General features: G+C 42.8%; 1 protein-coding gene across 1 annotated transcript in view; it reads right to left on the bottom strand.

The window, feature by feature from the left end:
* LOC126229656 (aminopeptidase N-like) overlaps nt 1–16,910 on the bottom strand; it is a 137,894-nt gene that overhangs the window by 95,675 nt on the left and 25,309 nt on the right. The window contains exons 3-4 of the mRNA XM_049942379.1: nt 9,613–9,719; nt 6,684–6,839 (exon numbers count right to left, since the gene is read on the bottom strand). Of these exons, the coding sequence (XP_049798336.1) occupies nt 6,684–6,839; nt 9,613–9,719 (263 nt within the window). The remainder of the gene's footprint in view (nt 1–6,683; nt 6,840–9,612; nt 9,720–16,910) is intronic.

Raw genomic sequence — 16,910 nt, 5'->3', positions numbered from 1 at the left:
TCGCTGCAAAATAGCATGCCTGTGATCAAGAACTGAAATACAGATGATTCTGTGACCTTTGTTACAATCTACAGGTAAGATCCTGGCGCACATCTGCTGGTGCGTGCGTGCGTGCGTGTGTGTGTGTGTGTGTGTGTGTGTGTGTGTGTGTGTGTGTGGTAGGTTGATAACACCTTCTTACATTACAGCAGTTTGTTGATTTCATATTAAATGGTCACCCATGATTACGACGTAGTTCCCGCTAAGGGATAAATTTGTGTACGGTTAATGATTAGTGTTGGAAGCCATTTTCTGAAGTGATGGTGTCATATGAAAAATTTCTTGAGTTTTATAAAGTTCGGTTTTTGAGAAAATTTTTACGTACTTTGATAAGACAAACATGTAAGTGTTGACGTATCTGATACATTCTTCTACGGTAGTACTATGTCGTTATATTGGCTTGTCCATCATTCGTCAACACTTGTCAACATGAAAATAGTAACTACCATACATAAAAGGTGTCAGATCCCATCTACCCCCTACTGCCGTAGAATTGACATCGAGTTCCATGCAGTTCTTGACAACTGTCACAACGAACTGGATGTAATGGCGTTATATAAGAGCTGACCTGAAGACTAGTCCAGTTGTAAGTAAACGATTCTTACAAAGACCGCTAGCAACATTGACCGAATTGTTGGTCCAGGTAACAAAATGGAAAGTACCGACTCAAAGGTCTTACAGCTAATGAGATAATTAACATCATAATCAGTACTAGTGGTGTTAGAAGCTATTTAAATTGCTAATACTCAAGAATGCCGCACAGCCCTATGGAGCTCTTGTTGAACTCCACAGAGAATTTGGTTGCCAAATTTTATACATACCACAAAAGTCTCTGATCGCAAATATTCTTTATTCAACTACCGATTTCAGTCATTATGATCATCTTCAGATCGATCTGCTTCAAGAAGACAGCAAAATAAGTAGATAAAACAAATGGCCATATATGACATCTTCACATAGAATAAAATCCCGTAATGGCTAGACGTTGCTGGAGTGTTCGTTTTGTACTGTACGCCATTTTACTCTATGTGACGATGCCATTTATGGCTATATATTTAATTTACTTTCTCTTTTAGCTTCATTAAGACAGATCAGCCTGAAGATAATCGTAAGGATTGAAACGACAATTGAATAAAGAAATATTTGTGACCAGAGACTGTTGTGGTATTTACAGAATTTCGTAACATTGGATCGCTGTCACCTTTACGAGTATAGTGACTACATCAGCCCTCATCAATTTGGGAGTGAACTGTCTCTGGTATCGCCCACAGTTGACCGTAGATTTCTTGAGCAGAGGTGTGTTCCCCTGATTGGGAAATGTACAGAAGTACTGTCATGTTACAGTCACATCTGTTTCTACAGAACATATTGTGAATTTATATGGCCTAGGAGTGGCAGTAACAGTTTCAATCATCATGTTGAAAATAAAAATCGAGGTACTACCAGCAAACGCGATGTTAATCCTTTTCTACACCCCTCAATGAGACTAATTTGCTGATTTTCCCACCGAAGGATGACTCGGCGTAGTCCTTAGTTGTTGAAGAGTCTGTTTGGCTGTTCAGGAGGCGTTCCAGCTTGAACATCACCTTGTAGGCATTCTGGAGATGGATGAACCTTTTTTGATTCCAGAGACCTTTTGAAGCCTGAGACATCTGTGATGTATATATGCGGACTGAAGTGACGAATAAAAATTTTTACCATGCCGGGATTTTAATCCGGGCCTCCCACTCACGAGGCAGATGCGCTAACAGCTTTGCCACCCTGGCACAGTCGCTTTGCATAACTTCACGGACTACCCTAGCACTTCTCCCTCCTCAGTCCAAATTTCCAGAAGCAGGGGACATGGGTCGAGTCCAGGTCTTGATAAAAAATTTTATTCCTCACTTCAGTGTGCATATATACATCGCAGATGCTTGAGATTTGAAGAGGTTTCTGGAACAAAATAAGTTTCATTTAATTAAAGCACCTGTACCTTGGTTTCAGGGAGAATTCACCGCTTTGCTCGATGCTGATGTGCTATACCAGTACAGTTGCAGAGTCTCTGCAGTGATGTTCAAGTTTAGGGGGAATACCAAGTGGGCTGAAGCATGAATGGGAATTTGGATTAAGGAGGGAGGCGTGGTGGGGTACTCCGTGCCGTTGCACAAAGTCACTGTGTCAGGGTGCCATAGTGGTTAGTGCATCTGTCCAGTGAGCGGGAGACACGGGTGGGAATCCCGGCTTTGATACAAATTTCCATTCGTCACTTCAGTCTGCATACATACATCATTCTGGAAATGACTGCAACGTAATGGTTCACTTGACCGGGTAATGAGGAAATAGTCACGCTATTCAACTAATCTTCCAAGAACTTTGCTGTATCTGGCAGAATTACCATGTCATCGACAAACCTCATACGTTGTTATCACTTTTTATTGAACTTTAAGTCACTCTACAAATTTTTCCTTCTCTTTCTTGACCCGTTATTCTAGGTATAGATTGAATAAGACGTGGCATAGGCTTTCATCTACCGCCTTCGTTCCTTCGACTCTTACACTGTATTTTATCACTGCTAAATTCAGAATTTCACTACGTGGATTCCAGTCAACATTATTTCTTTAAAACCATAAATTATATGAATGTACGAGGGTTGTCCAGAAAGTAAGTTCCGATCGGTCGCGAAATGGAAACCACTGAGAAAATCCGGTAAAGCTTTGCACAGATGTGTTGGGCAGTGTGTCTAGTATGCAAGTCGATCGTGTCGCGTCTCTCTTTTCAGTTTTGAGTGAACAGTGAGCACGTAAAGATGCGTAGCGAATAGCGTCTCCCGCCAAGTATGAGGGCCTGGTTAGATGTTTCGCCTGTGTCATGCAGCCCGCATAACACAAGTGTCGAGCAGTTCCTTCTTCATGTCAATTCTCGGCCGCACACTGCAGGGGCAATGAAAACGCTCCTGAAGGGTTTCCGATGAGAAGTGTTTGTTCACCGACAATACAGTCCGTAATTGGCTCCCCCTGAATCTCATCTCTGTTCACAAGAACCGCTGGCCATGAAGACAAAAAGTTTCCACAGACAACGAGCTCGAGACGAGGGCAGATAACTGGCTGAAAGCACAGGCGACTGCTTTCTATGACAAGGATATTGGAAAGTTGATACAACACTACGACAACACTCGAAGTTGGAGCGGCGACTATGTAGAGAAGTAGGTGGAAGGTGTACCTAACTGTTGCAAATAAAACGTTTCTGGTTTTCACTGTGGTTTCCATTTCGCGACCGATCGGAACTTACTTTCTGGACAACCCTCGTAGTTTTCCACCATAGGCTTCTGCGGCCGGTGTCTTGATGATTAAAATTCTTCCGACAGTTGTTCCGCGTCATTGTATAAAACTCTTTAATTGTAAGATTTAAATCAAAGTTTCGACCGTACTGCAACAGCCTTCCTCAGGGCAATACTGGTTTTGGTGGAGAAAAGATGACTCTATTCATTGTACACTCATGCTCATAAATTAAGGATAATGCTGATACATAGCGAAACAACGCTCTGGTTGGCGGTTTGCGGGTTTAAATCACCTCGGGGTATGAGCATGCGGTGCATCTGACCTGCGGTCGTCGCACGGTGGCGCTGGCAGCAGTCAACATACGCAGAGGTGTGTCGGTGCATGTCAGAGCACGGTGCAGCGAGTAAGTGTGCAGACGTTTTCAGGCGTGCTAATGGTGACTGTTTGTTGAAAATCGCTCAAAGAACATATATTGATGACGTTCTGACGGGTAGAAAACTTGAGCGACTGGAGGCTGGTCAAACACAGCAAGTCGTAGCACGGGCCCTCCGTGTGCCACAAAGTGTGATCTCAAGATTATGGCAACGATTCCAGCAGACAGGAAACGTGTCCAGGTGCTACAGTACGGGACGTCCACAGTGTACAACACCACGAGAAGACCGATATCTCACCATCAGAGCCCATAGACGGTCACAGATTACTGCAGGTAGCCTTGCTCGGGACCTTACCGCAGCCACTGGAACAGTTGTCTCCAGACAAACAGTCTACAGACGACTGAACAGACATGGTTTATTCGCCTGGAGACCTGTAAGATGCATTCCACTGGTACATGGTCACAGGAGAGCCCGTAAAGCCTGGTGTCAAGAACACAGTACATGGTCATTGGAAAAGTGGTCCCAGGTTATGTTTACGGACGAGTCCAGGTATAGTCTGAACAGTGATTCTCACCGGGTTTTCATCTGGCGTGAGACCGGCAGGGGTGGCCGAGCGGTTCGAGGCGCTTCAGTCCGGAAGCGCGTGACTACTACGGTCGCAGGTTCAAATCCTGCCTCGGGCATGGATATGTGTGGTGTCCTTAGGTTAGTTAGCTTTAAGTAGCTCTAAGTTCTAGGGGACTGATGACCTCAGATGTTAAGTCCCATAATGATCAGAGCCATTTGAACCATTTTTTTTTCATCTGGCGTGAACCAGGAACCAGATACCAACCCCTTAATGTCCTTAAAAGGGACCTGAATAGAGCTCGTGGTCTGATGGTGTGGGGTGGGATTATGATTGGTGCACGTACACCACTGCATGTCTTTGACACAGGAACTGTAACAGGTCAGGTGTATCGGGACGTCATTTTGCACCAGTATGTCCGACTTTTCAGAGGTGCAGTGGGTCCCACCTTCCTCCTGATGGATGATAACGCACGGCCCCACCGAGCTGCCATCGTGGAGGAGTACCTTGAAACAGAAGATATCAGGCGAATGGAGTAGCCTGCCTGTTCTCCAGACCTAAATCCAATCGAGTACGTCTGGGATGCTCTCGGTCGACGTATCGCTTCACGTCTTCAAACCCCTATGACACTTCAGGAGCTCCGACAGGTACTGGTGCAAGAATGAGAGGCTATACCCCAGCAGCTGCTCGACCACCTGATCCAGAGTATGCCAACCCGTTGTGCGGCCTGTGTACGTGTGCATGGTGATCATATCCCATATTCATGTCGGGGTACATGCGCAGGAAACAGTGGCGTTTTGTAGCACATGTGTTTCGGGACGGTTTTCCCAACTTATTACCAATGCCGTGGACCTACAGATCTGTGTCGTGTGTGTTCCCTATGTGCTTATGGTGTTAGCGCCAGTTTTGTGTAGTGCCACGTTGTGTGGCACCACATTCTGCAATTTATGAGCATGAATGTAGATGAACGGTGTCAGCACGCCATAGCCCACTATATTATAGGGCCAATAAAGTTTCAAAAATATGACGGACTAGCCTACTATATTTTACGACCAACAAAGTTTCAACAATACAACGTATTGACACCGTTCGTCTAAAGTAGACATCTTTTCTCCACCAAAACGAGGCTAGCCCTGGGGAAGGTTGCTGAAATACGGTCGAATCGTTCGTTTTAAGTATGTAATTAAAGTTTTTTTATATAGTGCCAGGGTACAACAAACAGAAGACTTTTAAGGGGCTCCGGAAAGGCTCAAAATCATCAAAAGTTCAATTTTTACTTTTTTGCGTTTTCTGAATCTGCAGACTATTACCTTTTAATAGATATATAATTTATTCAATTCCGAAGACTACAACTATTTTTAATTTTTTTTGAATGGTGTTCTACATGGGCGTGACCCACTGTGGCGCTGTTAAACTGCTGTCAAATGGTGTTATTATTAACGTCCGTCTTCATCAGCTACATTTTAGTGATGTGAGATAAAGTATGTGTTGTGGCTAACCTGTGATGGTTCAATATATATCGCTGGTGTGATTGTCGATTGTTTCATGTTTATTTACTCTGTCGTTATCTCGAAAATATTCGTAATTAATTCTGTTTCTTGAGTCTCTGTTTTGTTGAAGTATAATAATGAGTAAAAGTAAAGTTATTAGAAATCCTCTGAAGGCTTTTAAGAAAAGGAGAAATGTTGGAAAGCCAAAGGTATTTAGAAATATGGGAATGAAGATAGGTTCTAACATGGTACGAGCGATGCTTGCTTTAGACAAGGAACGCCTTCGGGCTGCAGACAGGGCTGTAAAGAGTCTAGAAATACAAGCAAGAGTAAACAGGAGGAGGAACAAGAGGAAGCTGGAGGAGGAGTTTGCAGAGCATGAAGATAATCCATCCTATGGACCTGGAATGCACTAAAAAGTTAATCCAATCTTTGTCGCTCGATTCCCAAAACTTTTATTTTCTCATACTAATTACATGTTTTCTAAGGATCTTCCAAACATATTTGTTTCAAACTTTCAGTAAATGTTACACAGTACATTCTGCATAATTTAACACAGCCTTTTTCCAAAAAACTGTATATTTTTGAATATATAAATAAAAAATTGCAAAAAAATGTGAATTTTCATTACAATTGAAAAAAAAAATCATCTTTAATAACTGAACTAAAATTTTGTAAATTCCCTGTGTTAAGTTGTAGCCCATATTCCAATAAATAATCTGTAAAAAGTTCAACTTCCTACCTCAAATACTTTGTGAGGAAAGATGTAATTTATAAGCGTTATTTTAACATTGCAAGTATAGGGCGTTCCGGAGCCCCTTAATCATCATACGTTTCCATCCTTCTGCAAGAAATTGTCAGTGAGATAGGCCAAGTCCGGAAGTAAAGTATCAAATCTGGGGATTTCTAAAGCTTTATGTGAAGGGTTTACAAGTGGCAGCGTCACAGATGGGCCTACCTGTCGTCGATGCTGGAGGCTGGCGTGTTGGAGAGCACGGTGTAGCCGTCCGGCGCGCGCACGCTCAGGGTGTAGAAGGTCTTCACAGCCGGCTCGTCGTAGCAGGGCAGCGCGGACCTCGCGAAGTTGGGCTCAAACTGCGTCGCGTATATCGCCCTGCCGACAGCACGGCGCAGTCACACGCTGGAAGCTACATCCGTCATCACTTTTTTGTGCCGAACCACACAACAAAAATGGGTCAAATGTACTGAAGAAGACATCTGGGAGACTGGACGGTGCTTGGAAGGTTGGGACTCCACAATGAATTTTCACCTCTAGCGGAGTGAGCGCCGATGTGTGACTTCGTGGCAGATTAAAACTGTGTACCGCACTGGGACTCGGATATGGGACCTTTGTCTTTCGCGGGATTGTGCCCTACTGACTGAGCTATTCATGCACAACACAGTACTAGACCTCACAGTTTCACTTCTGCCACTGCCCTTCACAAAAGAAGGACAAGTGTCATACGTTCGAGTCACAATCCGGCACATAGTTTTAATATACCACGTCGTTTCACTTCACAAATGACTGAATTTTTTAGGAGGAAGCGTCACTAACGTCGATTCGGTAGGCTGTAGTTTGTTATGAAACAAAACAAACATGCATTGCTCAGTGGACACTTAGTACCATAGGAAATATTTAATTCCAACAATTGGTTCCTTATTCCCAGGTACACCGTCTGTATACAGGGTCGTCCATTGATAGTAACCGGGCCAAATATCTCACGAAATAAGGATCAAATGAAAAAACTACAAAGAACTAAACTTGTCTAGCTCGAAGGGGGAAACCAGATGGCGCTATGGTTGGCCCGCTAGATGGCGCTGCCATAGGTCAAACGGATATCAACTGCGTTTTTTTTCAATAGAGACCCCCATTTTTTATTACATATTCGTGTAGTACGTAGAGAAATATGAATGTTTTAGTTGGACCACTTTTTTCGCTTTGTGATAGATGGCGCTGTAATAGTCGCAAACGTATAAGTACGTGGTATCACGTAACATTCCGCCAGTGCGGACGGTATTCGCTTCGTGATACATTACCCGTGTTAAAATGGACCGTTTACCAATTGCGGAAAAGGTCGATATCGTGTTGATGTATGGCTATTGTGATCAAAATGCCCAACGGGCGTGTGCTATGTATGCTGGTATCCTGGACGAACGACATCATCCAAGTGTCCGCACCGTTCGCCGGATAGTTACGTTATTTAAGGAAACAGGAAGTGTTCAGCCACATGTGAAACGTCAACCACGACCTGCAACAAATGATGATGCCCAAGTAGGTGTCTTAGCTGCTGTCGCGGCTAATCCGCACATCAGTAGCAGACAAATCTCAAAAACGTCGGTGTTGAGAATGCTACATCAACATCGATTGCATCCGTACCATATTTCTATGCACCAGGAATTGCATGGCGACGACTTTGAACGTCGTGTACAGTTCTGCCACTGGGCACAAGAGAAATTACGGGTCGATGACACATTTTTTGCACGCGTTCTATTTAGCGACGAAGCGTCATTCACCAACAGCGGTAACGTAAACCGGCATAATATGCACTATTGGGCAACGGAAAATCCACGATGGCTGCGACAAGCGGAACATCAGCGACCTTGGCGGGTTAATGTATGGTGCAGCATTATGGGAGGAAGGATAATTGGCCCCCATTTTATAGATGGCAATGTAAATGGTGCAATGTATGCTGATTTCATACGTAATGTTCTACCGATGTTACTACAAGATGTTTCACTGCATGACAGAATGGCGATGTATGCTGATTTCATACGTAATGTTCTACCGATGTTACTACAAGATGTTTCACTGCATGACAGAACAGCGATGTACTTCCAACATGATGGATGTCCGACACATAGCTCGCGTGCGGTTGAAGCGGTATTGAATAGCATATTTCATGACAGGTGGATTGGTCGTCGAAGCACCATGCCATGGCCCGCACCTTCACCGGATCTGACGTCCCCGAATTTCTTTCTATGGAGAAAGTTGAAGCATATTTGCTATCGTGATCCACCGACAACGCCTGACAACATGCGTCAGCGCATTATCAATACATGTGCGAACATTACGGAAGGCGAACTACTAGCTGTTGAGAGGAATGTCGTTACACGTATTGCCAAATGCATTGAGGTTGACGGACATCATTTTGAGCACTTATTGCATTAATGTGGTATTTACAGGTAATCACGCTGTAATAGCATGTGTTCTCAGAAATGATAAGTTCACAAAGGTACATGTATCACATTGGAACAACCGAAATAAAATGTTCAAACGTACCTACGTTCTGTACTTTAATTTAAAAAACCTACCTGTTACCAACTGTTCGTCTAAAATTGTGAGCCATGTGTTTGTGACTATTACAGCGCCATCTATCACAAAGCGAAAAAAGAGGTCCAACCAAAACATTCATATTTCTTTACGTACTACATGAATATGTAATGAAAAATGGGAGTTCCTATTTAAAAAACGCAGTTGATATCCGTTTGACCTATGGCAGCGCCATCTAGCGGGCCAACCATAGTGCCATCTGGTTTCCCCCTTTAAACTAGACAAGTTTCGTTCTTTGTAGTTTTCTCGTTTGACGCTTATTTCGTGAGATATTTGGCCCGGTCACGATCAGTGGACCACCCTTTATTTTGATCTCTCTTTAGAGTAACCCGACCATTTCTATCGTTCCAGCAAACGTGTAGAACGATTATGACCTCAGTTGACACATCGCATAAAAATGTCTTGTTCGTTTGACTGTGCTGAGCAACATCCAAAGTTCCTTGTAGATCAGGAATGGGACACTAGATTCCAGGAGCTCTAGGCTGCACATTAACTGGCCTTTGGACAGCACAAGTGGTGCATGGATGTACTGTACTTACTGAACTGCTGTACTCACTTTTCCTGGCCGTTCTCCAGGTAGTCGTATCTAGCGAAGCCGTCCTCCCTGTAGCCGATTTCGCCGCTGAAGTCCACCTCCAGCGTGATGCTGCTACCCGAGGTCAACTAAAACACCAGAAACGTAAAGTGCACAGTTCTGCAGTTCTTTTTATCACCGCTGTGTTTACTTTCGTAATCTGCTACCTAGAACACGTAGCCGGGTGTAGAGGCAAAAATTACAGAAAGAGTAGAATTACTACTAAAAGACAACGCAGTTTCGTTCCTGTGTCCTCACTGGAATTGTTAAGACTGGAATTAAGATGAATAAGTTTCTTTATTTCAGAGATTACCAACTAATCTTACGATTAATTTCAACTTCACATTTAGAGTAAAATCTGTTCGGGCCTCACTTCGTTTCTGCATATGGATCGATGAATATGTTATACGCTTTCTTCTGGTGGTCCAGACCCTTCATTCACGTTTGCCGTAAGACATTGTACTACGATAAAAACAAAGAAGGGCGTAAAAATAAACTGACAATGAGGTTAGAGCAACATAGGTGATGTCGAATCTAGAAAAAATCGCCCGATAACCGCATATCGGAAACCCAGCTTACTCGTTATGATAAAGAATGCAGTTACTTGTTAAATAGCCCAAAGTGAACAGTCTGAGCTTGGCAGACGTCAAATTGCTATACATGATTGGTTTTCGTAGACGAAGTTTCTGTGATAGAGTGTGAAGATTGACAATTGAATCAAATACTCTGGAAGCGTCCTTACGCGGTTTATTTGTTAATATGATAAGGTGCACTACACAACAGCTCTGGAGTAAAGTGATCGACACATGGTATTGTAATGCACAATGTTTTTGTAACATAATTGTACCCTGGAAACGTTGAACCAGTGTCAATGGTTAGTACTTCTACCACCGGTAAACATCAGAGGAAGAATACACAAAAAATCGGACATTTTCAAGGCCTAAAATTGTGACGAGTTCTTTAAAGATTGAAGGACTATCAAGAGAGACGCAAATATAGCTGTCAGACAAGTGTAAAAACATTCATGAGACATTTAGTCATTACAGGAAACAGAGAGGGGTATACGACCGAAGACCAACAATTAAAGCGATGAAGATGATATTAGAAATCCTCATGAACAATATGGTAGTGCTAGCACTGGAAGACCAGATATAGACATTAAGTCAACAAGTATCACAGACAAAAAAACATTTAAATTTTAATAACTGAGTGTTATGTCAGTGCACAAATGACCTAATGTTGATTTTACCCCAAATATGCCAAATAATTTTCATAACCAAAACTTGAAGGATGTATTGGGAGACTTTAACTGTCAAAGTGTCAACTGGGGACGTAACTCAGCTGTTGAAAATGTGGAGGAACAGGGGGTTACGCAGAAAGAGAGGAACTGCAGCTTATTTGCTTATTTTTTTCCTAAATTAAGACCATCATTTAATAACGGTAGATGGCAGGGAGGGTATAATCATGACAACATCTTGATTACTAAGAACATCGCTTCTCATGTTATAAAAATAGCAAAAGAACTTTTCCCAGGACAAAACATCTCCCTAGCTCTTATAAAGCTTCTGGAGTTATCAGAGTAGACAGTGTTTTACCTTCAAGAAAGCGACATGGAAGGTTTTCAGAAAACAACTGGTTCTCGAAGTTGAAAACATAGAGGCTGACCCAGAAAACTACAATTCATTTGTCGTTCTAAAGATAACGTCAAGGAGGTACACTGAATGGTCAAAGAAACTGTTATAGGCATGCGTATTCAAATACAGAGATTTGTAAACACGCAGAATACGGCGCTGCGGTCGGCAGCACCTGTATAAGCAAGTTCAAATGGTTCAAATGGCTCTGAGCACTATGGGACTTAACTTCTGAGGTCATCAGTTCCCTAGAACTTAGAACTACTTAAACCTAACAAACCTAAGGACATGACACACATTCATGCCCGATGTAGGATTCGAACCTGCGACCGTAGCGGTCGTGTGGTTCCAGACTGTAGCGCCTAGAACCGCTCGGCCACCCCGGCCGGCTGTATAACACAAGTCTCTGGCGCATTTGTTCGGTTACTGCTGCTACAATGGCAGGTTATCAAGATTTAAAAGTGTTTGAACGTGGTATTATAGTCGACGCACAAGCGATGGGACACATCATCTCCGAGGTAGCGATGAAGCGGGGATTTTCCCGTACGATCATTTCACGAGTGTTCCGTGAACACTAGGAATCCGGTAAAACGTCAACTCTCCGACATCGCTCCAGCCGGAAAAAGATCCTGCAAGAATGGGACCAAAGACGACTGAACAGAATCGTTCAACGTGACAGAAGTGCAACCCTTCCGCAGATTGCATTGCTGGGCAATCCAACAAGTATCAGCGTGCGAACCATTCAACGAAGCATCATCGATATGGGCTTTCGGAGCGGAAGGCCCACTCGTGTACCCTTGATGACTGCACGACACAAAGCTTTAGGCCTCGCCTGGACCCGTCAACACCGACATTGGAGATGATGGCAACATGTTGCCTGGTCGGACGAATCTCGTTTCAAATTGTATAGAGCGGATGGACATGTACGGGAATGGAGACAACCTCATGAATCCATGGAACCAGCATGTAAACAGGGGACTGTTCAAGCTGGTGGAAGTTCTGTAATGGTGTGGAGACGTGTGCAGTAGCAGCGATATGGGTCCCCTTATACGTCTAGATACGACTCTGACAGATGACACTTACGTAAGCATCCTGTCTGATCACCTGCACCCATTCCTGTCCATTGTTCATTCCGACAAACTTGGGTAATTCCAGCAGGACAATGCGACACCCCACACGTTCATAATTGCTATAGATGGCTCCAGGAATACTCTTCTGGCCTGAAACACTTCCGCTGGCCACCAAACTTCCCAGACATGAACATTATTAAACATATCTGGATGCCTTGCAACGTGCTGTCAGAAGAGATATCCACCCCCTCGTACTCTTACGGATTTATGGACAGCCCTGCAGGATTCATGGTGTCATTTCCCTCCAGCATTACTTCAGACATTCGTCGCGTCCATGTTACGTCGTGTTGCGGCACTTCTATGTGCTTGCGGGGGCCCTACACGATATTAGGCAAGTGTACCAGTTTCCTTGGCTCTTCAGTGTATATCCCAAGTGGATGTAGCACCCAGTTTACATCTGGCCTTGACGCAAGTTCACAAGATATCTTTGTCGACTATCGTAGCAAGTACAACGCAGATCCTTCTCAGCACATACGACTGAGGTGGGAGAAAAACTACTCTGAAACAAAGCTGAACAAAGGAAGAAGAGATAAGCTGAATTACTATCCTATCTGGACATGAAACAGAACAGTCGAAGAGTGTGAAAGCTGATAAAAAAATCTTGATCCTACGAGTCCGCCATTGAGTGCAGTCGTCGTTCTGAACCAGACTGCTCAGCAACTGCTACTGAATGGAAAGACAAGACAGATGGCGAAAAGATTGAATCTCAGGCGAAACGTAGATGTATGGAGCGAATCTCTAAAAGCTCCATTCTCACATGAGGAACTGGAAAGAGCAGCGCGAGAACAGAAAGTAAATAAAGCAGCAGGCTATGACAACATACAAATTGAACAAATAAAGCAGTTTTGTCCAAAACCTAATGAAAGACTAGTGAGGATGATGAACAGATGTTGGTAAACGTTTCAGATTCGCAAACTGGGGGGGAAAGCCAAGTAGTAGCATAGCATTACTAAAGCCCGGCAAAGAGCCGATTGAGCGAAAAAATTTTCGTCATATTTCCTTGACCTACCACCTACAGACGTTATTCGTAAGAATTTGTCGAGAATAGCAACGAAAATCAGTGCAAAATATATTGCTGAATAAGCTAGTTTCGGACTGACGGTACCTAACGGTTACGGCTGCAGAGTTGCTCTTCTAAACAGCATCTTCTACGAGCAACCCAGAGCGTGTTTACCAGCGGTTACTCATACTTTAGATACTTGGGCTATGCACGACTCTGTTTAAAAAGAATAGCTCGAGCAGTCAAATAGTCTAGGCTTTGGTAGAGTTGGGTGTTAATGAAATACACAGAAATACGAAATAAAAATTAAATGAACAATTTAATACCAAGGATTCTATTATAACGTCTGCAATGAATGTAGACGACAGAGAATTATGTTGAATAGTGTTTATTGAGGAAAGGACATCTCAAGTAAACGGGAAGTGGTCCTACGAACAATAAAGACAAAAATAAACTTATCACGAATTTGTTTGCGTGGCCATCCTCCGCAGCAAGCACAGTTTTCTTGCAGTACTTTATTTTATTTTCCCAGACGGTTTCGCCTTTTGTCCCTTTAAGGCATGATCAGTGAGATCTATAATGATACAGTTATAATACAATTTTGTTTTGATGTGTATTATTCGCAGGTCATAAAATAGTTCAATTCCTGCTTTTTATGAAAATAAGTGATTACTTAGTGTTCTTCCTGTTTTTAGTTGGCATCGGTGTTCCCTCTCACCTGGTCACGTGCATGATTTTTGTGTTCCGAACATTTTTCTTCCCAATTTTCATTTTGTTTGCCCTTGTTGTTTTGGTGCACTATTAGTCTTGTGCCAGTATTATAGACGTAACACTAACATACACACAACTACTTCGAACTCACTGTGTTACTCATCCTGTTTGGTTTGTTTACATATTTGTACATGTTGCCAGCCTAACGAAGTGTATAAACTCCTTTCTGTTGTTGAAGTATGGTAGCGGCTGTTCACTGTTCAGAATCAGTTACCTACACTACTCGTTACCACAGGCAGGACTGCCTCCTTCAAGTACAACGTAAAAGCTTCCAGAATCGCTCCCTTGCGCTCTTCACTCGTGAAGTCCCAGTCTCCACTCGACTCCCATAGTGTTCCACTACCGTCTGATTTTCCATTGGCTGAAGACCGTCCCCATCGAAAATACATCGTTCCTAAGCTCTACAGACATCATCTGACTCACCTGACTTGTTCAAGGAGTAAACTAGTACATTAGACACTCAGACGATTCACGATAAATACAAATAAGTTTTGTCGATAAGCAAATAACCCAGTATTCTCGCGCAAGTACGCTTACGATAAATGACAACAGATTGTCGTTAATATTGTTTAAACAATTATTTAGATCAGCTTGTCAGAAGCGTCTTTTGACGCTCTTTTACAAAGGTGGTGTCACCTAAGTTAGAATTGCATGAAGTGTTTAAAAGTTGTTAATTCAGAGGTTCATTGTGAAATATTAACTTCTGTAATTGTAAAGATATTGAAATATTTTGCCACTGCATGAGCATCATTTTTCTGAGAGCGCAGATGTATTCAGATTTACTTTAATATTTAACTATGAATTACTACAGATTTTTGAAGAGCTTTAAGAAGCCATCGTTCAGCTTATCATACACACCCCAATTTTTGATGCATCTCTTGTGCAAAGACCATGGGAGCTACAGCCGTCCATATTCCCAACTTTTGGATTTACCCATTTCTGGCGATGTGCTCCTTGTCTCTGCACCTGGGCTCGCCTACAGTGGCCGCGGGGCGTCCACGTCACATCGACTCGCACTCAGCCCAGCAGAAAAATCCAGCTCTCCTCAGTACCAGCCCAAGGTGGACGAATACCTTCACCATATACTCGTGACGTTACAAGACCAGGGAAAATGTTGTAGTCAAATACTGAATCGGACGCAATACATTGAAGATGGTTTTGAAAGGAAAGTAATAACCGCAGATGTGTTTATTAACCTTTCCGCTGCGTATGATGCAGTAAATCACCAACGACTCCTCACGAAAGTCTGTGAAATAACGAAGGATATTCGACTGAGTTACATGTTAAGAACCAGGGAAAAAAGTAGATGGAGAAACCAAACGAATGGATTACCGCAAGGGGGCGTTCTTTCCCCTAACCTGTACAATACGTAGACAAATAACCAGCCACACCAGCCAGAAACAAAAAATATTAATATATGCAGACTCCAACGATGAGCAAGTGAGCAACGACAGTAACATGACACATCTCACTGAGTGTATTGCCAAAAGTGTCTGCTCAGATCTCATTTCACCACATTTTGTGTAAGTGCGTGTGAGGTGAAGTAGTGAGCGGAAATTTATGAAAAACTGAGCGAAAGCAATCCACTAAATAGTAGTTGATTGAGACACCAAACAGGGACACGAAACAGGACGGAAAATGTTAAGTACAGAAACGTACATAACCTCTACCCTCGAAACAGCTATCCACAAACATGCAATAATTTTCTTCAGGCTAGTTTGCAGATGACATGCGGTCAAAAAAACGACGAAAACGAGCACTAAAATCGATGTACAATAATACAGTTCAATTAGCGATGTAGTTTTAAAGTGAGCGTCCAAAGCAAAACGAAGCTAATTGCAAATATTGTATTTCCTAGGCCTACAGTAGTTTAAGTATTACAAATGTGATCTTATACTGTACAGAAATAAAGAATTTAACCCACAGAAGATGACACATTGGTGTCGAAACATGTCTGGGGAAATATAAAAATAAATTAATTGTGTTTGCATAAGGCTGATTTCCAAAACAACCCAGTTTTTAATATTATACTTAAACTAACTGGATCAACATGAAGGGCGTAGTGTAAATTTCTTCCATCATCGGTAATGGGACTGTTTTGCAGATGGATAATGCGCAGTACCTGTATGTGAGACGTCTTTCCGCTCCAAACAAGTGGACGTCGCTTTAAATGAGACGGTCAAGATTGTCGTCGAACGTCTGAGGCGTACGTCTGTCCACACAATATACTCACTTGAGGCCATAGCGCCACAAAATATCAGACAAAAAGTAGCCAGTGAAACAGAGAGGAAAAAACAGCAAACCCAACCAAAGTAAATTCTTCCAACTCGTTCGAAGTCAATGAAGAGCTTTATAAAACGGACAGTATTGCTAGAAGGCCAACCTGAGATCCGCCGTCTCTCTTTATGGTTGGAGTCTCTGCAAAATATAAGCCTGCATCCTGAAGAGGAAATCACACAAAACAAGGGCAGTAGCTACAATATAGTACATGGGGAGGTATGAGTAGATCTGATGCGAAGTAAACGTGGTTATGTGGGGCTACTATGAAAGAGACCATTGTGAATGCGGAGAAACGTAGGTTAAACACTTGCTCATGTGCCCAAGGATGGAGACTGTTTGACAGCGGAAGATTTGTTTTTATGGAATCACGAGGCCATTAAAGCCACAGAGCTTTCGAAGAAGAGACTACAGATGTTTTCACCTGGACACGGAAAGTAAAGCAAAGTAAGCTTACATCTAAGTACTGTG

This window comes from Schistocerca nitens, unplaced genomic scaffold, assembly GCF_023898315.1.
Source record: "Schistocerca nitens isolate TAMUIC-IGC-003100 unplaced genomic scaffold, iqSchNite1.1 HiC_scaffold_377, whole genome shotgun sequence".
In the NCBI taxonomy this organism is placed as follows: Eukaryota; Metazoa; Arthropoda; class Insecta; order Orthoptera; family Acrididae; genus Schistocerca; species Schistocerca nitens.
This window is presented reverse-complemented; position numbering and strand designations above follow the sequence as displayed.